This window comes from Caretta caretta, chromosome 8 (genome assembly GCF_965140235.1).
Source record: "Caretta caretta isolate rCarCar2 chromosome 8, rCarCar1.hap1, whole genome shotgun sequence".
NCBI classification, from domain to species: Eukaryota; Metazoa; Chordata; order Testudines; family Cheloniidae; genus Caretta; species Caretta caretta.
Genome location: NC_134213.1, coordinates 34,727,078 through 34,753,111, shown reverse-complemented (window position 1 = coordinate 34,753,111; position 26,034 = coordinate 34,727,078). Strand labels below are relative to the sequence as shown.

The 26,034-nt window shown below is 40.7% G+C and overlaps 1 protein-coding gene across 1 annotated transcript in view; it reads right to left on the bottom strand.

The window, feature by feature from the left end:
* CTNNA1 (catenin alpha 1) overlaps window positions 1-26,034 on the bottom strand; it is a 204,159-nt gene that overhangs the window by 16,289 nt on the left and 161,836 nt on the right. The window contains exons 11-14 of the mRNA XM_048859987.2: window positions 16,006-16,162; window positions 9,766-9,966; window positions 6,595-6,746; window positions 2,697-2,807 (exon numbers count right to left, since the gene is read on the bottom strand). Of these exons, the coding sequence (XP_048715944.1) occupies window positions 2,697-2,807; window positions 6,595-6,746; window positions 9,766-9,966; window positions 16,006-16,162 (621 nt within the window). The remainder of the gene's footprint in view (window positions 1-2,696; window positions 2,808-6,594; window positions 6,747-9,765; window positions 9,967-16,005; window positions 16,163-26,034) is intronic.

Sequence of the window (26,034 nt, the reverse complement as noted above, 5' to 3'; positions counted from 1 at the left end):
AGGCTAAAGAGAAATGTAGAAGATATACTCATTATACTGAAATATACTAATTCCATAGCCTAAGACAAACTGCAGAAAAACTGCTGCTGTATTGCTGCTGATGCTGTTGAAACTTGGAAAATTTCAAGGAGATGCTGAAGAAATACTCAATGAAGTTAACTTGCAGGCAGTAAAGTAGATTGGTCAACAACCTTACTCCACTTCATTTTCTTGCCAATGTTCTCAACCCAACATACCAGGGTAGATGCATAAATGCTGAATAAAATGATGCTGCTATGATGTGCATATAAAGATCACCAATCAATCATGCCAGCCACCTCAGGGCTGGAGGTGAAGCATTCAAGCAGTACGTTTGCTGCTGCTGTTTTTGAGAAAGTCACTCCACTGTACCTGTGGAAGTCACTAGCTAAGCACCTGGAACAATGTCTGTTGAAGTGCTAGGCCAGCTTTTGACAGCAGTAGTCTCTTCTGCAGCCACAGAAAGTGCAAATGAAGAAAATATTCTAATTCATTTGAAGTTGAGAAATCAACTGGAAGTTGAAAAAGCAGGAAAACTGGTCTCTCCCTTACAGACATAAAATACATGGCACAAGGGGATGAGATCTATTAGTTTTAAAAGTCTGAAGGACAGGTTAAATAACTTTGGAGACTGTTCTCATTTTCAAGAGACTTAGGCAAGCAGGAACTTAAGATCCAGTCACTTTCACTGAGCCCTGGTCTACAGTGTGTGTGGGGGAGGGGGAAGGAGGAGAGAAGAAGAGAAGAAATCGATCTAAGTTACGCAACTTCAGCTCAGTGAATAATGTAGCTGAAGTCGACGTACTTAGGTAGACTTACTGCGGTGTCTCCACCACAGTGAGTTGATTGCTGCCGCTCCCCCATCGACTCTGCCTACGCCTCTTGCGGCATTGGAGTACAGGAGTCGACGGGAGAGTGCTTGGGGATCGATTTATCACGTCTAGACTAGATGTGATAAATTGATCCCCGCTGGATCGATCGCTGCCCAGTGAACCAGCGGGTAGTGAAAGACATACCCTTAGGCATATTTGAAAATTTACCCAAGCTGAACTGAAATAATCAGTTTAATTCACTGACTACAGTTAACCCTTCTTTTCCTTTAATAAATCATTTAGTTGTAAATACGAAATAATGTTTTGATTAGAGAAATTTACTACCCAAAACATTTAAGGTTGTTTTGTTTAATAGAAGTTTTATATGCTATCTTAAGTGTTTGTTTAAATTCCAGTACCATGCTGAGGCAGGACACAAATCATAATAAAAAAAGTTATCTAGTAAATAAGCAATACTAAAATGTGCAATTAAGTATCTGAAAATATTAAGCTACATATCTGCTTAAATAAAAGTATATAGTTCTAGTATACCCTCCTAGATAGCAAAAAGATGTACCAAGTCTACCATAAAGGCTGTATTTAGTTGTAAATGAACATGTTTTCATGGTTATATAAACCAATGAAAACACACCTTTCTTTAGAAAATAACTAAATACAAATGAAAAAGTTGATTAAAATTGATGATTTAAATCGAGACTTTCCACTTGGTGATTTGTATCAATCCACCCTGCAAGCTACACATGGGTATTTCCAATTACTACGAAGTTCAGAATGAAGATTACAATTTTACAAGATTACAACAGATAGCTGAAGTGATTTATTAGGTTACGTTTACCCCCAACATGTAATATAGCAACTCAAATCTACCCTTCTTACAGGAAAAGTAGGAACACCATAGAGCTGGGTAGCAGGAATTCCATTACAATAGCAGGAGAAAAGGAATTCAAACAATGACAGACACCTGATATCAGGCTGTGCCCCAAGTACACTACATACCTGACAACTTTTTTTTAGTTTGGAGTGAGTTGGAGAGGGAAAGTGGAGAAAATGTTCACAGGGAAAGAACACACTCCCTGCAAGTGACTCCAAAGCCAAGCGTGCTAAAAATTTGATAAATAAGGACCAACTGCTCTTGTATGGCTTTAGGTGACTTAAAAAAAAGTGTTGAACACCAGAAATCTTTTGTGGCATCATCCCAAGAGCATAAAACACTATTGACCTAAGGTGCAACAGTAAAGGCTGTATTACTTTAATATACCATTTCTAGTTTTTCAGTCATTAAATTATTCAATATTGTACATTGGTGCTTTCATTTTTAACTGTCATAGGAAAGGAAGTTGGCTTGAATAATTTTTTGAGGCTGCTGTCTTTCAGCAGACCCTTTCTTAAAAGTTCAGTGGACTTTCTAAAAGGCTTTTTGTAGAAAATGGCTAAGCTTGCGGCAGTATCTATTTCTAGTCTGCAGTTCCAACAACCAGGAAAAACAACACATCAATTTGCCACAGATAGACTTGTTTACCAGCCAAAAATTCACATGCCTAAAAAATGGGAGCAACTATTTCAGATCTGTGATGTGAAAGTCTACAATAGTTTATCTATATCGAGAGGATTCTGGTCTTTCAGAATACCCAAAACAAAGCAGACACTGATGTTTTTAAAATGTAATGTCTCTCTTAGCTGCCTTTTGAGGCAGTGGAAATGGAGATTAATGTCAGTTTTCTGACCTAGCATTTTCAAGAGAGAAATAGAACCAGGCTTCTTAAGTGACAGATTTAAACATTGGATTTTCAGAACAAGTTAAACTGTTTCTTGTAGAATATGTAATGTTTAAAATATTTTCCTTACTCTTGCACTTTGCCCAGCAATGAGCTGATCGTCTTCAGTTTGAACACTTGTTCTGCTTCTGACATCAAAGTCTTCAGTCTCAAAATCAGAGTCATCCAACTCTTCAGGAGTCTAAAGAGAAGAAAAAAGTATAATTCATCACAAGTCATTCAAGATCAACAGAAGTGAATCAATCTTTCCACAACCTATAAAAAATACCTTCTGGTCAGCTGTTTAACATCGGGGGTAGGAGGAGGACACAGAATAACTACAGTGCATTATTTAGGCTTTCAACTGAGAGTAAGTCAGAATTCTCTCCAGTTTATGTTATTCATATGACTATATGTCTGACTGCTCGAACCTAAAGTTTACAGTTAAGTAATTGCAGAGGGCCCTAAAATGTGTGCTAAACATCGAATAAGGTTAAAGGAGTGTATTCAAGATTTGGACTATATGAAAAGACAGTTACACGGAATCCAAATTACATAAGGTATACCTTGTACTTAATTGTTTTATTCAGAGAGCCCACATCAAAACTCAAGTCCCAAAATCATCTTTTAAAGCCTATTTCAGAATAGCAGCTGTTCTACTGTTTAGGACAATTAAAAATCAAAGCTTAACAGGGTTAACAGTAGCTACAGTAAACCAAAATTTATTCTTACCATCCTCCTGGCAAAACTTAAAATTTGCAGTTAATAGGGTAAATTTTTATGTTATAGGCTAAGCTCAGCTGACCTAATTCCCATTTGGGGTTTATTTTTGCTGCTGTCAGTATACAGCTGAAACGGCAGCAAAATTTTAAACATCTGCTTATATTAAAATACTACATCTTTACCTAGGCTGCCACATTTTTATGACAAGTTTGCAGGGCTGTAGTAAGAAGGAACTTGACTGAAGAGTGCAATATTTGCTGTGAACAGGTTTAAAGATGTAAGTAGTTCTTACCCGCTCCTTTACTACAATTTAATTTTTATAATGTGTTTTCCAATACAGGCATCTTGCAATACAAAGGAAGATTATGGATGGTTGTGTTAGCCAAAAATGCAGGCTGGTCAAGTAAGCTCGTACTGAACCTGGTGTCCTTCCCAGCCCTCACTTTAAGTAAGAGATTGCTTCATTTCCACATATGAATGTGAGAACGCATGTGAATAACTACCTTAGTGTGTCAGAATAAAGGCATGTAAGGTACTATTCTCTAAGCAAATGGGGAAATATTCTTGTGTGTTTGTACTGTTTTTGGTTACAAAAACACCTGGAGATACAACTGAATACTGATGCAATATTAAATGTATTTTATTATCTGAAGGACTATGTACAAAAGACTTATCACTCAGATGGACTGCTCCGAGTATGTTCACTCATCTCTCAATACTTTCTTAACTTACCTTTTTATTATTTACTCCTGTTAGAGCCTCAGATATAACCCAGCTAACTGGATTCTTTTCTAGTTTAGGTATCACTAATGTTAACTATGTGTTAACAGAACCTATTACTATCAAAGCCTGAGCCAGAAAGAATGCAGCCCGACTTTCAGAACCCAGGTCAAGAATCCATGGTTATCTTTTGACTCTAAAATGGAGCAAATCTGAGATGAAGACGAGAACATTAAAACAATGGCACTGAAAAAACTTGCATCAGTTGTCACAGGTTAACAGTTCAGTGGAGAAATTAGAGTGAAGGCATTTTTGCCCCCCACAAGCTCCTTTGTGGGTTAATTTTAGTCTTGGAATTAACTGAAAATGTGAGGTATAAGGCAACTACAGCATTTAGCATTTGACTTTTCATTTTGTTACCACAGAACAATACTGTCAGTCAAAACTAATGAACTTCTTCCATTGAAACGGTGGAGATAATGCACACTAACACGACAATGACAGCTGTGCAGCTTTATGGTTTCAGATCATAACCTTTTCTCCATGTTCCCACTCCCCACCAATCTCAGTGATTTCCTGTACTCCAAATTAAAGATAACAAATCCAAGTGAATACATGAGAGGTTTCTGATGTGTAGTTTTGTCTTGCAACATGGACTCTAGAAGGGAAGTATTTACCTTTATAGAAGAAAAAAGGGTTCTGCTCATGCACGAAGATTTTGGCTTTCCTTTTCAGAGCAGGGTTGCTTCTGAATTCCAATTTGAAACAGAAAAGCCTGTAAAAATGGTGCTCCTTCTGTTATCTGTTTTGAGGGCTCTATTTTATTCTAAGTAAGTTCTACAACTCAAGCCCTTCAGCAGGCAAACAATCAAGCGTTTTAACGTTTTGACTTTTTTCAGGTCACTGATATGTCACCACCGAATGAACTGCCTTTAGCTACTGGCAATTGCAATATAGCCATGTTTCAGAGTAACAGCCGTGTTAGTCTGTATTCGCAAAAAGAAAAGGAGTACTTGTGGCACCTTAGAGACTAACCAATTTATTTGAGCATGAGCTTTCGTGAGCTACAGCTCACTTCATCGGATGCATACCGTGGAAATTGTTTCATATTCTCTGTGTATATATAAAGTCTGCTGCAGTTTCCACGGTATGCATCCGATGAAGTGAGCTGTAGCTCATGAAAGCTCATGCTCAAATAAATTGGTTAGTCTCTAAGGTGCCACAAGTACTCCTTTTCTTTTTGCGAATATAGCCATGGAATCCTATCATCATAAACGTGTCTTCTCCCCAGCACAGATGAGCAGCAGGAAAATGTCAGGATTCCTGGCACTGCCAGCTCTGCTGATTGCTGAATGCATATAATTAGCAACTGTACCTCCTTGTTTTGAGCAACAAGACTCAGAGAAGGGGGTGAATAAAATTAATTTGTAGCATGTCCAGGGAACGGGATCCCAACTAATAACGGTGCTCCATGGAAAAGGGGGTATATATCAAAGAGTCTTAAACTGCAATAGTTTCTCACTTTTTCTCTGCCCTCCCTTAGGTTTTCGTTTAAGCAAGCAAAGGTAACACATGAATATTATGATGGTTGTTACAGTCAGTGATGTGCTGGGGTTACGTACTGCAAATTTACCCACCAAGACATTTGGAACCAGTGGACAATATGAAACCTCTACAGGAAAGGCTCATTTCCAACCTTACACAAATTGTCTTGGGTAGAGAGACATTCACTGTTGAGGCATGGGAAGAAGGGGAGAGGAATAGAAAACCTTAAATCCATTTGCTATCACTAAGCCCTGGTTCATATTAAGGTCTGAAAAGCCCACATGTAAGCCTGATACTTCCTTTTTGTGCCTTCAAATCACTGCAGGTGCCCTTTTGCACCTTCAAGTAATACCATTTAGATGACTGTCTCCTTATCAGGTAGGGAGACATCCAAGTTTAATTAATTGCATTTGCAAATTGCAGGCACAGAAAAGGAAATGAAATTCTTACAAGCTAGCCCCCATTTATCTATGCCGCCTGGTTTCTCAGGTTCTCTGAGAACAAGGTGAGTTTCAATACCCAGATCACCTAACCTCATCTTCAAGAAACTGGTATGAAATTTCTGTAAAGTTTATTTAAGATTTGAGAAATTAAATTGGAGGTTTCTTTTCTTTAAATAAAATATAAAGTCAAACCACAGCAAGAGTTAATTTGCTATTGTCTAAATCAAGGGTCATTAGTTTTAGCATATATATAAGGCAGGCAATATTGCATTATGAATAGATGCATTATTAAGGATGTTTAGCACTTCAGCTTTAATTATCAGTGATGTCCAGACCTATTTGGTGAAGTTTGCATTTTAAGATTAAAACATACAGCAGACATTTTGAAGTCCTCTATAAAGTGATTAACAGCTTTCAGATTCATAATCTTAAGTTGTCAGTGAAAAATCTTACACTCTCCACTCTGTGTAGGAACAATATATTTTCTTAAGTTCAATAAATGCTTAGTAAAGTAAAAGTAGAATGCTGTAAAAATAAGTGAAATACAAAGTCACTCACTCTGATCATCAGTACAGCTTTTCTTATATCCCGAATTCCATCATACACCAATCGTGAAGCATCAATAAATTCGTTTTCATCCATTGGCTGAGCAGGGTCAGAACTAAGTGCTTCCACAGCAGCTTCCACTTGCTCAGTAAAACGGGGCATAACTGAATTAAGAAAACAAGCAACTCAAGCACATTTGGCCATGGTGCCCCTACTCCCCCAGCCCCAATGTACTCGAATGAAAGACGGGTAAGTTCTGTGGTACTCAAGTTGACACTAGAATTTCTGCCGCAGCTTCAGTTAATTTTAAAAATGGAGATTATTAAAGACAAAAAAGCTAACAATCAGTTAATAGCTCAGGTTTTCTTTTGATATTAATTGCAGTTTACTTTATGATGTCACCACATTTTTAGTTTCAAATATGCTCCATATCTGCATGGCAGAGGATGCTGGGGGAAAAACCAGTAGATTTATAGTACTATACCTAAGTGGTATGGGAGGCAGTTGGGGATTGTGGGATAAGAAGGAAGTATTTGCTAAAAATGATCAGCAGGGATATATTTAAGAGATAACTTAAAACTAAACCTAAAAATGACATTTTAATACTCTACTGAAACGAAGGGCATTCATAACCTTCAACAGCTTTTGTTTCAGGCTCTACATGGACTCAGGAATAGAACACTGGATTGGTTACCATTTGTTTTTTCAGTGCTCTCTTTGGTTTTGGTGTCTGGGTTTTTTTTTTTTTTCCCCAAGCTCTCATGATTGCAATTTTAAAGACACAAAAGCTCAAATTCTGGAGCATAATTCTGTGAAGTAGTATGGAGCGACGCAAGTCACTGGACCCTGCAAGTCCATATCATAAGTCCAAATTCAGAAGTGGTACAAACATGGCATATATTTTTCTACAACCATTAACACACAGAGAACAGAAGTTTTATAAGGGACTTCACCTGAATCGGAATATTAATTTTGTAATTATTTCTTCCAAATTGAAAACAAGACTGAATAGACAAAGTTTAATGCCCACTGGGATATTCTGTATAGATTGAGTTAAAAAAAGAATTCTTCAGTTATGCCTTTTCAGAGCCAGGCCCCTTTAATCTAGCTTTACATGTCACTGGTAACCAAGGACTGCTAGCACTTGACCAAAGTGACACAGAGTCTTTGCAGTGGCAACAAGAGTAAGGAGATCTGTGTTATAATTCAACATGGATAAGACCACCTTTTAAATCTTTGCTCATTGGTTGGGACTTGCATCCCCTGACCTCTTCAAAAAAGATTAAGTATTTTCAGCCATTGAGTGATCAATAAGACATTTGTTCATCATTAAGTAACTTCATTATTGACTTAAGCCAGTCATTCAACCAAAATAAAATCCTGATTCAGCAGCCTCTTTCACAGAGCTCCATTAACTTTAAATTGGGGCTGTCAAGTGATTAAAAAAAATTAATTGTGATTAATCAAGTTGTTAAACGATAATGGAAATACCATTTTGGATGTTTTCTACATTTTCAAATATATTGATTTCAATTACAACACAGAACACAAAGTGTACAGTGCTCACTGTATATATATTCTTGATTACATATATTTGCACGGTAAAAAACAAAAGAAATAGTATTTTTCAATTCACCTCATACAAGTACTGTCGTGCAATCTCTATCATGAAAGTTGAACTTACAAATGTGGAATTATGTACAAAAAATAACTGCATTGAAAAATAAAATAAAGTCCACTCAGTCCAACTTCAGCCAATCGCTCAGACAAACAAACTTGGTTACAATTTGGAGGAGATAATGCTGCCCGCTTCTTGTTTACAATGTCACCTGAAAGTGAGAACAGGCGTTTGCATGGCGCTGTTGTAGCCAACGTTGCAAGATATTTATGTGCCAGATGCGCTGAAGATTCATATGTTCCTTCATCTTCAACTACCATTCCATAGGACATGTGTCCATGCTGATGATGGGTTCTGCTTGATAATGATCCAAAGCAGAGCGGACCGATGTATGTTCATTTTCATCATCATGAGTCAGATGTCACCAGCAGAAGGTTGATTTTCTTTTTGGTGGTTTGGGTTCTGTAGTTTCCGTATCCGAGTGTTGCTCTTCTAAGACTTCTGAAAGCGTGTGCCATACCTTGTCCCTCTCGGATTTTGCAAGGCACTTCTGATTTTAAACGTTGGGTCGAGAGTTGTAGCTATTTTTAGAAATCTCACATTGGTATCTTTGCGTTTTGTCAAATTTGCTGTGAAAGTGTTCTTAAAACAAACACGTGCTGGTCATCATCCGAGACTGCTATAACATGAAACATATGGCAGAATGCAGGTAAAACAGAGCAGGAGACTTACAGTTCTCCCCACAAGGAGATCAGTCAGAAATTTAATTAAAGCGTTATTTTTTAATGAGCACCATCAGCATGGAAGCATATCCTCTGGAATGGCGGCCAAAGCATGAAGGGGCATACAAATATTTAGCATATCTGGCACAAATACCTTGCAACGCCCGGCTACAAAAGTGCCATGCAAACACCTGTTCTTACTTTCAGGTGACACTGTAAATAAGAAGCAGGCAGCAGCAGCATCTCCTGTAAATGTAAGCAAACTTGTTTGTCTTAGCAATTGGCTGAACAAGAAGTAGGACTAAGCGGACTTGTAGGTGCTAAAAAGTTTTACATTGTTTTGTTTTCGAGAGCAGTTATATAGCCAAAAAAATCTATATTTGTAAGTTGCACTTTCATGATCAAGAGATTGCACTACAGTACTTGTATGAGGTGAACTGAAAAATACCATTTCTTTTATCATTTTTAAAGTCCAAATATTTGTAATAAAAATAATATAGGAAGCACTGTACACTTTGTATTCTATGTTGTAATAGAAATCAATATTTGAAAATGCAGAAAAACATCCAAAAATATTTAATAAATTTCAATTGGTATTCTATTGTTTAACAGTGTGATTAAACACAATACATTTTTTGAATCGTGATTAATTTTTCTGAGTTAATCGTGTGAGTTAACTGTGATTAATTGACAGCCCTACTTTGAACAGAAATTCTGCACAGGTTTTATGAAATTGAAACCTTATTCTTGTAAGTTGCATGAATATGTTTGTACCCATTTACCATTGTAGTTATATGCCGTTTGAACCCATACATCAGTATTGAGCACTGTTTATATTCCTACCTGTATTGGACAACAACTTTGTTGCTTCCAACACCTTTTCTGTGTAGACTCCAGGTTCATAGTTATCCATTTCGGAAGTTACAACATGAATGACTCTAGCTGCACGTCCACGAATTGCACCAGCTGTTCGGTCTAAACCATCAACATCTTTTTCTTGGAGAGCAATGACACATTTGTTTACATCTTCTAATATATGATTCTCTGGTGGCAAAAGAAGTAGTATTTAGACGTATGTGTGTGTGTGTGTGTATGTATGTACGTACGTACGCACCCCTCCCCCCGAAATACAGTTTTTCAGCTGCATCTGAAGTGGTTTTTTACCCACGAAAGCTTATGCCCAAATAAATCTGTTAGTCTTTAAGATGCCACCGAACTCGTCGTCGTTTTTGTGGATAGAGACTAACACGGATACCCCCTGATAGTTTTCAGCAGATGAAGCTTCAATACCTTCTCTTTAAAATAAGCTCCAACCACACTTTCTGAAGCATTAACAATATTTTAAATCAAGTTTGTTGCAATCAATGGGCAGATGCCTCTCCAAACTGGCTGTCAAAATCCTAGTCCACATACTATGTGGAATACAAATTTATCCCAGTCCTAGGGCTTGGTTGTATCAACACAAGAGTTGAGAGTTCAGCTCATGTCTACCTAGCCTTCTCTGTTCTGAGATTCCTTCCTCATTAGTCCACACCCTTTCCACTTGCCTTGTATGTAGATGGGATAATGAGCCATCTTGCCTCTGACTCATCCAACCCTTTTAATTTTCTAACAGGATCAACATCTCTTAACAGGATGAGGTGTTTCTAGTATACATTACTAGCTTTGGACAATCCTGCTATACAAGTCTACAATACAAATCACAATTTTACTACATAAGATCATCAAATGATTAATCCCCATCCTATTTTAAAATTAGACAATCAAATGGAACAGTATCTGGAAGTTCTCGCTTTCAGGCTCCTTCATTCTTTCAACAAAAACCTCAGTTATGAATACCAGAGTTATGGACTGATCAGTCAACCACACACCTCATTTGGAACCAGAAGTACACAATCAGGCAGCAGCAGAAACCAAAAAAAGAGCAAATACAGTACAGTACTGTGTTAAACGTAAACTAAAGGGAAAGTTTAAAGAAAGATTTGATAAGGTAAGGAAACAGGTTCTGTGCTGGTTTCATTTAAATTAAGGTGGTTAAAAGCAGCATTTTCCTTCTGCATAATATAACTGAGATTAAGTTAACTAAATTAATGTTTAGCTGTAAACTTTTGAAAGAACCACCACAATGTTTTGTTCAGAATTACGAACAGCCTCCATTCCCGAGGTGTTTGTAACTCTGGAGTTCTACTGTAGATATTATTCACTGATTCATAAGAGAATGGAAGTACTCCAGTTTTGTGATTTTTGTATTTGCTTTTAAAGTAAGGAATCTGAGATTAACTATCGATTGAGAAAGTTACAAAATGCTCATATAAAAAACAATAGTGAAACATGCAGTTACTACTCCTGAGGGAATTCTGTACCCCAAAAATAAAAATTCTGCATACAGTATATTAAAATTCTGCAAAATGCTGCAAATTTTATTTGTCAATAAATGTGTAGGCTCCAAGGCGGCAATGGGAAGCACAGGCTACTGGCTGCATGGAGGTGGGAGATCACCCTACAGCCCTTCCTGAGCTCTCCCTCCCCCCAGACAGGGACTCAGCAGTGATGCTGCACCCATGACACAGTGCAAGGGCTGGGCCTGCCCCAGAAACACCCTGGGGCCCTGCTCCTCTGCACCAGGTGCAGGCAGGCTCAGCCCAGCAGGATCCAAGCGTGGGGCAATCTGGCTGAATATGGCTCAGTGAGGGATCTGGATGCACTGGGGCTCTGCAGGGGGTCCAGGTAAAGGTGGCTGGGGCTCAGCAGGGGAGTCTGGATGAGGGGGAAGTGAGGCTTGGCGGGGTGGGGTCCAGGTGCAGCTGGTTGGGGTTTGGGGGAGTGGGGGTTCAGGTTCTGGCGGATCGAGTTGGGGGGGCTTCGATGGGCCAGCTTAACGGGGGAGCCCCAGCTGCTGCCAAGGGGCCGCCACATGCTGGGTTACCGCTTCCCCCCAATCGCAATCACTCCCACATCCCCCTTCCCTATTCCATCCCTCTTCCTCCCCCCGACCCCACTTGCCCTGCCCCATCGCAGGCACTCACTATTGTACAGAATACAGGGTGCCCAGCACACACACTGGAAAGACAACTAGCAATAGGACCCAGGCAGAGTCAGTGAGACAGAGCTGTGAGGCAGCTCTGCGCTCACAGAAATTTGGGGGTGGCGGGGAGCCACATGTACCCTCCCACACCTCGCCTCTGGGGACACAATGCCCCCCCAACTACACCCAGGGGCATCCCCAGCCCCTCTGCAGTGATTTACCCCTCTGCGGCTGCTCTGGAAACCAGAAACAAGGTGCCCCCGCTGTTGGGGAGCGGGCATATGACCACTCTTACAGCTTACCTTTGCTTGCCTGTCATTTTCTGCATAGAAGCAAAGAAATCTGTGGGTGACATGAATTCTGCACATGCACAGTGGCTCAGAATTCCTCCAGGAGTAAGTTATAAAAGCCTAGGCTGAGATTTTCAAAACTGCCTAAAATTTGGATACCCAGATCTGAGAGTCTTAGCTCTAATGTTTGGATATTGTTAGATGTCAGTTTTGTACACTTGTGCCGTTTTTACCTAGCATTAACATTTGAACATTGTGCTGGTAGCCAGAAAAATAACTAGCTCTGAAACACCGAACTAGCAGGGGCCCCCACGAGAAAATAGTATTCTGTAGTATTACAACTTTTTTTTATGGAAGGGCCAGTGGCGTAGCCAGGTGGACCAAACAGGGGCAGCGATCACAAAAAAGGCACCACCCACTGCGGTGCTTTTACTCACCCAGAGGCACTCCAGGTCTTTGGTGGTGGGTCCTTCAGTGCTGCCGAACACACCTGGAGCGAATGAAGGACCCGTCGCTGAAGACCCGGAGCGCCGCCAGGTGAGTAAAAATTAAAAAGGCCCTTAATTAAAGGGCCCCCGAAATTGCTTTGCGCCAGGCCCCCTGAATCCTCTGGGCAGCCCTGCCTCCCTGGCCAGGAGCCGGGCAGGATGGTCCTGCGGGCTGTAGTTTGCCCACCCTTGGGCTAGGGACACCCAGAGAATGGGGTTGTATCCCTGACCATCTTGGCCAACAGCCACTGATGGACCTATCCTCCAGGAACTTATCTAGTTCTTTTTTTGAACCCAGTTATAGATTTAGCGTTCAGAATATTTCCTGGCAACAAGTTCCACAGGGTGACACTGCGTTGTGTGAAGTAGTACTGCTTTTTGTTTGTTTTAACCCGGCTGCCTATTAATTTCTTTGGGTGATCCTTGGTTTTTCTGTTATAAGGGGTAAACTTCCTTATTTACTTTCTCCCTCTATCCCTTTATGATTTTATAGACCTCTATCACTTTCCCCCTTAGTTGTCTTTTTCTCCCCCTAAGATGAACAATTGGACTTTTTATGGAAGTTGTTTCAGACCCCCAATCATTTTTGTTGCCTCTCTTCTTTCTGTACTTTTTCCAATCCCTATATATATATATTTAATTTTAGTTGGGACGATTAGAACTGCACGAAGTATTCAAGGTGTGGGCATACTTAGATTTATAGATTGGCACTATGATATTTTCTGTCTTATTATCTAGCCCCTTCCTAATGGTTCCTAACATTGCTAGCTTTTTTGACTGTTGCTGCACATTGAGTGGATGTTTTCAAAGAACTATTCACAGTGACTCCAAGATTTCTTTCTTGAGTGGAACAGCTAATTTAAATCTCATTATTTTGTATGAATAGGTGGGATTATGTTTTCCCATGTGTGTTACTTTGCATTTATCAACACTGAATTTTAGTCATTCTGTTGCCCAGTCACGCAGTTTTGAGAGATCCCTTTGTAATTCTTCCATCGACCTAACTCCCTACCACCTCTCGGGGAGCTGGATTACCTAAGCTGATTACCTACCCCTCCCGTCAGCATAGACGGTGCCTCCAACTGAACCGCTACCGTGGCGCAGTGGCCTACACTTTTCAAGCGGAGGCACTGGAACAATAATTAAGCGTGTATAAGATTAGCAAGGCCAGGTATCACGTTTCAAGAGGTTCTTGAAGCACCACGAGCAAAATTCTGCTTCACTTATACTAGGTTATTTCACTAACAACTGGGGTTGCACAAGTTCAGTTGAGGGCAGAATTTGGCCGTAAGAGTGCAAAGTGTGTTCATTAGTAATTTGATAATTCAGCGAACAGATAGGAGGTACAGAAAAGCCGGCAAAGATAAAATGTAATACAAATATTTAAAGCAATAGAGACAGAGAGCTTGGAAGTGAAACCACTAGAAAAAGCGGCAATATCAGAACAAAATCTACACTGTTTACTCCTCAGAGTTCCTCAATGAAAAAAATTATGCCAGACACCACTTAAAGCCTCTACGGTGACATTAACCTTAGTGAACTAAGTGAATGATGTGACTTCATTGCTCTGTGACAACTGTTACAGAAATGCAAGGTGCCCAGTGGAACCCCGATGCAGAGGGTGTTCCCAGGCACGGGTTGGTGTTGATAGCCAAGATAATCTTGAGCTGTTGGTTATTTTCCAGCTGGATAAGAACATAGCATAGTGGCAACAAAATTAGTTGTCTTCATATAAAGTAAAGTACTTGGGAGTATTGGTGAGTTAAGTATCCACTTGCTTCTGTGCTCCACTCTTTTGCTAACTGAAATGAACACTTGCCAATCTCCTATTTAGTGCACCAACTTCACACTGAGCTGAACAATTAACTGCCCTGCTAGATACACTGTATTACAGTCCTTTTACATTCAATTTATGTCTATTACCAAAAGACTTTTTGTAATGATTTAATGACCCCAAATAAACCATCCCCATCACTAATTTATCCAAAATGGTTTGAAATGTTAGCTAGTATGTAAGCTGGAAAGTGTAAACAGATAAAGTAAATTGCTTTTATATGGAAAGTTTGTCAAAGTTAAAATAAAATTTAAAGTCTTATCACTTCGCTGCAAATCAAATCTATCTCCTTAAGAATTCATTGAATACAAATACAAGGTCCGTTTGCTGAATGCTCTCAATACCCTCAAGTTCCAGTATTTCAAAGACATTCTGTGCTAAGAGCATATTTGAGGTAATCTGTTTCTCTTTGTTCAGACAGTCACTGCTCCTGAGAAAGGTACTTCACATTTCTAGTGACTCACCAAGACCAGCAACAAGACCCTGAAATCTTTCAGAGTAATTAAACTCAGTGGGCTAACAATATAGTCTGCTTCTCCTATAGTTTAATACCAGTGTCTCTCTTGGGGTGAGATGGTGGGAGGGAGTAGGCCATAGTCAACTGTTTCTGCAGTTTGAGAACTTTTCCAAGCACATTTACAACAGACACATGCTGGGAGGCCTTATAAAAGAGGATGCTGCACAGCCCTGAAAATTTTTACAATTTGTTTATATTCACTGCCATATTCCAAACAGGCCATAAACATGAGACCATCAATTACTTATTATGCTTAAAACGAGTATACTTACCCAGAACTATGCACCTCTATTGCTGTGCAATTTCAACTACCAATACTGTAACAACCATGAAGATGTAAGATGTAGAACCCCATGGTATTCAACTGCCTTGCAAGCGACTATGAGCTCATCCCAAAGACAAAGTTGGTATTAAAAGTATAGGACGTCAGAATTCAAACATATTTATTGTTAACTCCCTTTTAAATTAGAACTTCAAGTTCTCTCCTATAGTTCCTACATAACTTACCTCCATGAACATCTTTTGAATACTGGTACTTTCACAGCATTTGAGATGCTCAGTCTGTTTGTACAAGGAAAACTGGGTCCCTAATTCTCCACTGGTAGCAGCAACAGTTGAAATTATAGTAGTCAGGACTCAGGTGTTTACATGGAGTTAAAAATGCCTGCATTATGTCTATACTGTAACTGCTGGTAGAGCTACACTGGTGAATTATGGATTTTAGTTTCGTTATTGTAGACAAATGCCTCAGCAAGTATTTGAGACATCTGGTAAATAAGGAATACATTTACTGAACTCTTTCAAAACAGAATTCCAATTTATCATGATGGGATAAAGAATTTCATTTGACAAACGTTGTCTTATGTGAGTGCCATTTACTGCGCCTATTAGTTTGTGTTTAGTTTGCAAGTAGGAAACCTTGTTGTTACCTGAAACAGCCAGGAAGTCATCGATGGAAGTAATGTCATCTACAGCATCTGTCAATACACGGACTTGCTTTTCCCATTGTTCTTTGAAGAGATCCATGTTTTCTTGCGCTAGTTTACTTTGTGGTTTGGCAGCCAGAGCCAATGCAGCATTGATAACCTGTAAAATGTGTTACATGTTCAAAATTTACTCTTATTTCATGCAGTTAAATCAGTAAGTTACATTCAGTCAGTCATTCAGGTGTGAGCAGGCAGGCTCAGCCCAGCAGGATCCAAGTGTGGAGGCTTAGTGGGGGGATCCAGGTGTGGGGCAATCTGGATGCAGGCAGCTCAGTGAGGGATCTGGATGCACAGGGGCTCATTGGGGGGTTCTGGGTGCAGGGGCAATGGGACTCTGCAGGAGGGTCCAGGTGAGCCCCAGTTACCTTCAGTGGGGGGTCGTATGGGGTTTCAGTGGGGTGGTCCAGGTGCTGGGGTAGTAAGGCTTGGGGAGTCCAGGTGCAGCTGTTTGGGGCTCAGTGGACTCGGGGTCCAGTGGGTCTGCTAAACAGGAGAGCCCCAGCTGCTGCAGTGGGGACGCCCGGGCGCTCACTATTGTACAGAAAACAGGGCATCCAGCACAATGGGGAAGATGACTGGCACCAGGACCCAGGCAGAGTCAGTGAGCTGTGCTCACGGGAATAGGGAGTGGGGGGGACAAGCAGTGGCACATGACCCTGCATGCCTTGCCTCTGGGCATCCCCAGCCCCATCCATATGGGGTGATTAATCTCTCCACTGGTTGTTCCAGGTGCCGGAAACAAGGTGCCTGCTGTGATTGGGGAGGGGGCCTGTGACCATGCTTGCAGCTTCACTTTGCTTTCCTGCAGAAAACGACGGGGAAGCAAAGAAATCTGTGGAGGGACGTGAATTCTGCATGCACGCACTGGCGCAGAATTCCCTCAGGAGTAACAGCAGAAGTGGTATATTTTAGATGGGATAGGGTGTGCTTGACACATCTGAAGTGTTTCCTAAATACCTTGGCCAGAACACTGACGAAGGGAATGAAATGCGCCAGGAAAGGTGACATTTTCCAGAATTAGAACTACACATTATCTGTGAATTTGATGAATTAAAAGAAAATCTACTCTGTATCCACCCAATAAATCTTACAGCAGCCTAATTGTTCTAGGAATTAACTGTACAAGACCTTGATAGTCCAAAAATGAAAAGGCAGAAAGTTTGTTCATGCGGTTTTATCTGCTACCTCTCCCAAAACTGCTCCCACTTCTTGAATCAACCCCCTAGAGGCTTCTTCAAGCCTGCCTTCTAATTACTTCCATCTATTCAGGAAAAAAAACAATGTGACTTCAAAAATTAAGCTGTTGGAATTTGCTGAATATAGAGTATAAAGAGAGACTATAGAGTACATATTACACAAGCTATTCAGTCAATTTCAAGAGTAAAAACCCTCTGAAACTTCAGTAAGAAACACTGATCTTAGAACCTTTCCTTGATTCAGCATTGTCTCAAAGTTTTATTACCCATATTTTAGGGACACTAGTTGGAAACATTATCCCACCATATTGCCACCAGACGCCAAGAAGAGAAATGGAAATGACTACATATGACACTAAAGAAAAAAATTTAGCTTAATGCACCTAAGTGGGGGTGGGTGAGGGGGAAGGAGATAATTTCCATCCCAGAATACTGAATGAATTGGCATATGAGATTCCTAGCCCAGTAACAAGGTTTTTACTAAGTCTATCTATTCAGGAGATCAGTCAGCATTGGGGAGGTGGGGGCGAACAATCTCAAATCTTTGGTTCGCCGATGACATTGATGGCCTGGCAGGCAGCGAAGATGAACTTACCTACCTTGTGAAACGATGGATGAAACCTCCGCAAAATACAGCGTGGAAATCAGTGTAGAGAAAACCAAGCTGATCAAAACAAATGTGACAGGATCAGCTCACATATTACTGTCAGTGGACAAGAGCTAGAGAGAGTGAAACAGTTCAAGTATTTGGGGGCAATCATCACAGGCAGAAATTCTGGCAAGAACCGCGCAAACAGCAGCAAAGCTAAAGCCAATTTGGAGGAATAAGAACATCTCCCTGCAATCCAAACTGAAACTGCTGCATGCATTGGTCATCTCTATTTTTCTATATGCGTGCGACACATGGACCCTTCCAGTAGAACTTGAATGGAAAATACAGGTAGTAGAGATGAGATACTTCCGTAAAATCCTGGACTTCTCCTACTTTGACTATGTTACTAACGAAGAGGTCCACAACATCATCACCCAATGCGCTGGGTCACATGAAGATTTCCTGATGATCGTGAAGAAGCGCAAGCTGAAGTGGTTCAGCCATGTAACAAGATCTGGCCTATCCAAGATCCTCTTCCATGGGACAGTACAGGGGAAGATAAGAGGTAGATGGAAGAAGAGATGGACTGACAACATAAAAGAGTGGACAGGAATGGACTTCGTGAAGACCCAAGCTCTGACAGACAATCGTCAGGGGTGGAGACAATTAGTTGATTGCTCATCAATGATGGTGCCCCAATGACCAATGCGGTTATGGGAGTGATGATGATCTATTCAGGGGCGGAGATATAAGACTAGAGAGTAGCTAACATTGTATATTTAAGAATACCTCTTCTTACTGCAAATCCAGTAAGACCCAAAACAGAGAGGAAGGCGGAGCAGAATACAGACAGACACCACACAACTCTAAAAGCTTTTAATTAGATGTAAGGAACTTCCATTTCTTCTTCGGGTGCTGGTCCCTATGTGTATTCCATACATGGGTGGCAGACAAACAGTATTCAGACCAGAAGGGAGGTGCACATATGAAGTCAGAAAAGATAATTGAACTGTAGACCCCGCGTCCGCAGCAGAGGCCCAACTAGCGCATAATGTTTTGTGAATGAACTCCAGGTTGCCAGATTCCTACTGCATTAATAGCTTAAAGCCACTTAAAAACTAGCCCACAAGTAGCCTGAGTACCCAGATAATGACAACGCTGATTACAAATGAAAGAATGTAAAGAAATTTAATGTAGTTGGTAACTACTTATGTGCTTTACTTTCTGCATTTCTCTAAGCATAGACAATGAAAAAAAACCCATCTATTCTACTACCCTTAATTCATTTCACTTTCAGTGTCCTATTGCTCCAATGTTTGGGTTTCAAACACTGCACAGAAATCTTTGCCTACAAACTATTTTCAGCCAGATACTTAGTCTTTTTAAAAAAGGTTTTGGCCAGCAGCCACAAACCTTGTCCTGACCTCTCCCCTGGACACTCTCAGGGGGCAGGAGTGTGGGACAAAGGGTGTGCTCTGCCCACCCGGGTGCATGATGGGAGGGACACCTTGACATCAGCCCCTACATGGCTCTGTGCTGATAAGGAGGTTTGTGGTCCTGAGCAGCTGTGGCCAGCAGCGGCTCCATGGAGGAGCAGAGGCAGTACAGCTGGAGGCAACAGAGGAGGAGATAGACCTGGGTGTATGGGTTGATCAGAGGATGACTATGAGCCATCAGTGTGATACAGCTATGAAAAAGGCAAATACAATCCTAGGATGTATTAGCGAGGCATTTCCAATACAGATAAAGAAGCATTAATGCCATTGGACAAGGCAGTGGTAAGACCTTATCTGGAATACTCTGTACAATTCTGGTCACCCATGTTCAAGACTAATTTAAACTGGAATAGTTGCAGACAAGAGCTACTGGGATGATCAGGGGAATGGAGGCTGTCTTATGAGAGGAGACTGGAAGAGCTTAGCTTGTTTAGACGAGCAAAAAAGGCTGAGAAGGGATATATTTGCTCTCTATACATGTATTGGGGGTAATTTTAGGGATGGTGAAGAGCTATTTAAGCTAGACGACAATGTTGACACAAGCACAAATGGATATAAAATGTCCATGAACAAAGTTCAGGCTGGAAATTGGGAGGTTTCTAACCTTCAGAAGGGTGTTATTCTTGAACAGCCTCCTAATAGGAGCTGTGGGTGCAAACAACTTAACTGGTTTTGAGAGCACGCTAGACAAATTGAGTGAGATTGTCTGACCAGGTTGCCTGTGATGGTTGGAGGAAGGGTTCAACAATCCTGGGGCTCACTTCCAATTTATGTCTGTGTTCCTAAAGCTCATGCTTTAGGCTTTCAGCCAGCCACTGGCAGGAGTCAGGAAGGGATATCCCTCACCCCCACCCAATGTATTTTGGCAGTGTTTCATTTTATTTAAATCTCCTTCCTGTGAAGAATCAGGGATGGCCACAACTGGAGAAGAAACATTGCGTGGCAAGGGCCAGGACTCTGAAGTGGCATCGAGCACATTCATTCGGTGCTTGGCTGGCTGGTTCTTGCTCACATACTCAGGGTCCAACTGATCGCCATATGTGAGGTCAGGAAGGATTTTTCCCCCAGGTCTGATTGGCAGTGACCTTGGGTTTGTTTGTTTTTTTTGCCTTCCTCGGCAGCCTGTGGATGTGGGTCACTTGCTAGGATTATCTGGGTGTCTCATTTAATCATTTTCCTGCCATTGCAGGAACCTCGAACACTGACGCACCTTGGTCCCTCCTATTTTCTGTCTGAGGCACAGAAGAGTCTAGTCTCCTGAAGGCTTTAATATTTTGGTTTCATTTCAGTTGTTGGGTTTAGTGTTTGGCTGCTGGGTGGTGTTGGTGTCCTGTGATATCCAAAAGGTCAGACTAGATGATCTACTGGTCCCTTCTGGCCTAAACTCCTACAGCCATGATAAAAAACAATACTGATTTTTGTTTTCAAACACAAGCTTTGGAACAAATTAACTTTAAGTTTGGTCTATACCTTTTTCCACTGTGCCTTTTTAAAGCTATATATTATTTCCCAAAGCTGTGAGCAAAACAGTAAGCAACAGATGCGCCTCCTTTTATAAAATCCATTTTTTCCACCTATCTGATTCATTCAGAAGTGTCACAACCCATTCTTTAAATATAACTCACTAATTACAGAGTGATGATGATGTTAAACATGTCATAATGGCACTGAATGAATCAGTCAGGAGAAGCAGGCTAATTTACTCAAGGGATCTCGGAAATTAGCAACGATTGGGGGGAAAAATGCAGAGAAGTTATATTGCGCTACGGAGACTAGTATGTTATGTTACTTTTTCAGCCCTGAAGATTTGGGCTGAAATCCTGATTTAAGTTACAAGTGAAAATGAGCTTGATAGGTTCTGTAATGTAAACAAATAATGACAATTTAGCATGAGTGGCAAGCTGCCTAACAGAGATGAAGGGCTGAAAAATGGCACTGAAGGGACTGCACTCTGTCTGGTGTGCTCAGTCACAAGCTTTCACAAGCACAAGTTTTACTTTCCCTCCACCCCAGGAAAGTAATGAAGACAAATTTACACTTGAGTGTACTGAATACACTAATTTACTAACCTGTTATGAACATGGCTCTTTCTTGAGTTTTGAAAGTTTCTGAGGGAAGCTTCCTATTGCCTAAGAAAATGGATTTCAAAGATATTTGGGTTCCCAACTATTTTTTTTTTTTTTTTTTAAATCTCACAAATGTTCAGCAATTGTTTTTAAAAGGAATAAGTTGTAATTCATCACCCTACGACTATTACGGTATGAACTAAATCAGAGATTCATCATAGCCAGTGTTGCACTGGATGTGCAATAGGAAGATGCAAGGGCAGTATGTCTTATGTTTAGGATCCTGTTATTCAGTCAAGGCTAATGTCAGTTGTGTTTCATCCTGGCAGAGAAGATGAAAGCAGAACCTCTCTCTCCAAGACTCTATACTCACGGTCTGGTACAGGAACTGCTGGACCTGTTCCCCCCGGCCTGGTTTATTTAATGCATTATCAGCCTGTCAGTCAAAAGAGCAGGATCTAGACATCCACAACTCTCCGGACATGAATCTCAGTAATAAGAACCCTAGAAGGGAAGGATAAAAAGGGCAACCCTCCAGAAGTTCTCTCAGCCTGTATTTTGCTAGTAACCATGACTACCAAAACAGAGGCTGGTAACGTAGAGCCTTAGAATCCTGAATTTATCCTTCTCCTAGTTCCCTTTGCAATTACAAGCATGAAAACATGCTTCAGGGAGTATTAAAACCAGGTAACATTAATGCCAGTGACACACATGCTGCTTGTATCTGCACAATGTATGCTCTGAAAAAGGAAACTGTCTTGGTATTTTTTCTTAGAATAAAGTATAGCTACCCAACCTTGCACCCTGATCAGCTACCTTTCCCTGCAATGATGGAGGTGATTACAGGTATAAAAGCAGGCCCTATAGTCTCCTTGATAAAGCATTTTCTCAAAAGCTACAATTTTTAACATACTAATGCTGATAAAATTGAACACAAAAAATGAACTATACAAAAACCCTTCAGAAAAGGCAGTGAGTCTTCCAGGAAGAAAAGTGATTTTGGTTTTCCACATATCCCCCATAAAAAGGGAGAGCTAAGTCAGTGAAAGTGCTTCATTAAAAGTTGAGAGGTAAGATTATCTTTCCAACAAGCAGGTATGGCTATGAACCCTTATACTTGGGAAGTAGCCAGCAGCAAGACAGAAATGAAAGAAAAAACAAAGAAAACTCAAAGGCTGACTATAGGATCAGTGTGAAGTTTAAAGGGGAAACCTCACCAGGAAGAAGCTCTGTGCCAAAGACTTTCTCAGCTGAAACTCTGAAATCCAGCTTGTAAGGTCTGGCAAAGATTAGTGCAGGGCCCGGTAGTAGCTTCACAATTGTCTTTTACTGAGGCACATTCCATCTCCATCCACAAGGTGGCTACCAACCTGGAGCAGTATGCCCAAATTCCATCTGCGCTATCAGGCCTTTAACTCTGTACATACAGTTGGTGGTCTAAGCAGAATACCTCTCATGGCTTCTTCTTTAACTATATACATTTTCTGGATGGATTGTGGCTGTATCGACAGTCCCTTTTCAAGCATGTGCATTTGCATTTTTAGAACGCAGACACACCTACAGAACAGTCAGTCAAAGAAATCAAATGAATCTGCCATCAGCCACCCACTTCAAAGGAGAAGAAAATGGGCACACAGAGGAACCATCTGTCACATGGGACAAAAACTGTAGATTTATTTTGGAGGGCTCGAAGAGCAGGCTAACCAGCAGGTCATAACTGTTTGCTGACCAAGGGAATTGGAGGATGTGTTAGGGAACAGTGCACTGGGCTGAGCAGCTGTTGGAGAAGCAGTGATCAGCATTCTTCTTTTTAGTATAACCTATGTGATGCACTTCACCTTTTTGCACATACACCTCTCCTTGCACAGTCTGTTTCACTGCTGCTGGAGTCCAGCTCAAGGAGTACAGCTTTTTTGTGGCTCTGAGCCAAGTTGGCTGCTGGAAGCTGGAGATACAGTATAAGAGGAAGAAAATCAGTAGAGGTGGACTGAAAGATCGTGGGGGAGAAAAAATAAGGATGGAATGGAATTTGGGGGGGAAGAAAAAGCTAGTTATGTTAGTATTTGGGGACTGCAGCAATAAGAGCTCAGAAGCGGTCAGTCATCACTCCTGCAGGAGGACTCCTCCCAGGGCTAGCAGAGAGACAGCCGCCTGTTTCTTCAGGGAAAAGGATCAGAGCCAAGTGTACAGGTTAGTGGAAGTGTCTAATTCAAAAAAGCTGTAATAAACTTGGGAATTGCATTACATCCTCACTCCCTATTTATTTTTACTGCTGCTTGACAGGAAATAGAGTCAATGGAGAAGCGACTTTCCTGCTTTGCAATCCAAGTGGCTGAAAAAGTAAAGTGTTCAGCTCAAGTCAAAAGAGAAAAAATAGGCTTGGGTGACAGCCAATGGTCAACATGTTTACTTCGGGAAAAAAAACGTGCAAAGCAAGAACAGCTTAGCCTTCCTTCTCAGGTGCTTTTAACACCTGTAAAAGCGTAACTTCAGTGTTAAAATCTCTGCTTTACAGAAAAATGTAGGTGGTTTACTTAGGGGTGGAAAAAGTGTTCAAAATTTAAAACACTGCATGCTCTAAATGTGGACAAAGCCATCTACCATTCCGCCGCCAGAACCCCTCCCCCTTCCACAAAGGCACGCTTAACTGGTGCAACAGATGTGCATATTAATGACAATTAAGTCATCTCCATTTACATCCAACTCCAGTGTTGGAATCATGTGCCAACCTTCAGTGTACTTCACTAGGACTATGAGTTGGGGCACTGAAACTGAAGCACCTCACCTGGAAGCCAAATGTAAGAAACAATGAGAGGTTTTGTCTTTTCTAGATGTGCTGGCAGTGATCAGTTGAAAAATTAAAGTTGTGAGCAAAAAAATTAATTGCTTTCAACTGTAATTCATTACTTGTCCCAATGGGCTTAGAGTAGTCAGTATCTTCCCGGTCACACTAGAACGTTTACTCTGGTAATGTTATAGCAGTTAAAAGGACGCTTAGGGCTTGTCTACATAAAAAAGAAATTTACTGCTATAATTTCCCATGAAGATATACTTACTTTATAATTAGAAAGTGCCTTTTTCTGATTTAGATTATACTTCTTTAAAAGGCATATCCACAGGGGGTGTTGTTCTGACATAACTACACCAGTAAATAAACAAGCCCTTAAATTTGTGTGTGTCCCAGTTAGTATAAGAACTGGAAGAACTTTTAAATAGACTTATTTATTTTTCAATATTTGTGCTGTTCCCACTTTGCATTTCACTGAATTAGAACAATGAAGATAAACAAAACCTCTGAAGCACACCAGTCTGTTTTTAACTAGCAGCTGTTCTCACACTACAGTCTATAGAGCAAGTTCTGTCCACAATAAAACAGTCTACAACAGTAACACTTACTGCTACTTGCCACCTTGCTTTTCAGCCCCTCCTTTCCCACCCTCTCTTCTAGGCCCAGAATAGCAAAATGGCTGCTCAGGATTCTTGTGCTGTCTTCTTGACTTCATCCCATTTGTCTCCTACTGGTTCCCTTCTAAAGAGAGTCTGCCTATTGACCCCCGACCAGATCTTGAGAGGTTCGGACCTGGGATCAAACTATAAGCTATATGTTAGGAAACGCTAAGGTGCTCAAGGAAATGATCATAAAAACAATTAAAGCTACAATGCACAGGAACAGAAGATGTAAAATAAAATTGAAAATAGGCTTTCAATAAGCTTGAGGCCTAACAGGGCCCAGCAGTTAGCATAAGACCTGACTAGTTAGCCTTGGGGCTTGTCTACACTTAAAACGCTACAGCGGCACAGCTGCATCGCTGTAGCACTTCACTGTAGACACTGGCAGTGTAGGTAATCTACCTGCCCAAGAGGCGGTAGCTAGGTCAACAGATGAATGCTTCCATTGACCTAGTGCTGTCTACACGGGGACTTGGGTTAGTTTAACTATGCAGCTCAGGGTTGTAGATTTTTCACATCTCTGACTGAGGTGATTTAACCGATCTAATTTTCTCATGTGGACCAGACCTAAGTGTTTGACCTAGGGCTAAAAGATTTAGCAATATGTATCTTGTGAGAAAATACAATATAACAAACTGATCTTAAATTAACAGATTTTAGGGGCTTTTTGGCACACATAATCATGAAGTGAAACCAGATTTATGTTTTGAAATGTACTGATGTAAATAACTTCCACGACCAGACAAGACCTTCATTACTGTTCCCCAGTGTAACAGATGTGGGCTGGAGGCTGAAACCCAATCAAATATGGTCCCAGATGTGTGGGGGCTTGAAGTAAAATGGTTGTAAAAAATTGTCAGACCAACCCCTTAGCTGGGAAATTAGGATGACAGTGTCAATCCCACTTACCGTGCTTCTGCCAATTCTTTCCATCCTCACACCTGATGGTTTCCATCAAGTTGTGATATGCACAATGCAGAAGGCCATTCTGCTATATTTATCTTATTTTACTATGGTTGCAATTATAGTTGCTTCTATTTGGATACTAAAAGTCTTCATGTATCTAGATATGTGACTCAATCTCATTTCCTATAACAAATTTCAAGGAGCTACTGAGTAAAAGAACCTGAATTAATCAAATGCTACATCATCAGTTTCTGTACTGTCTAGGT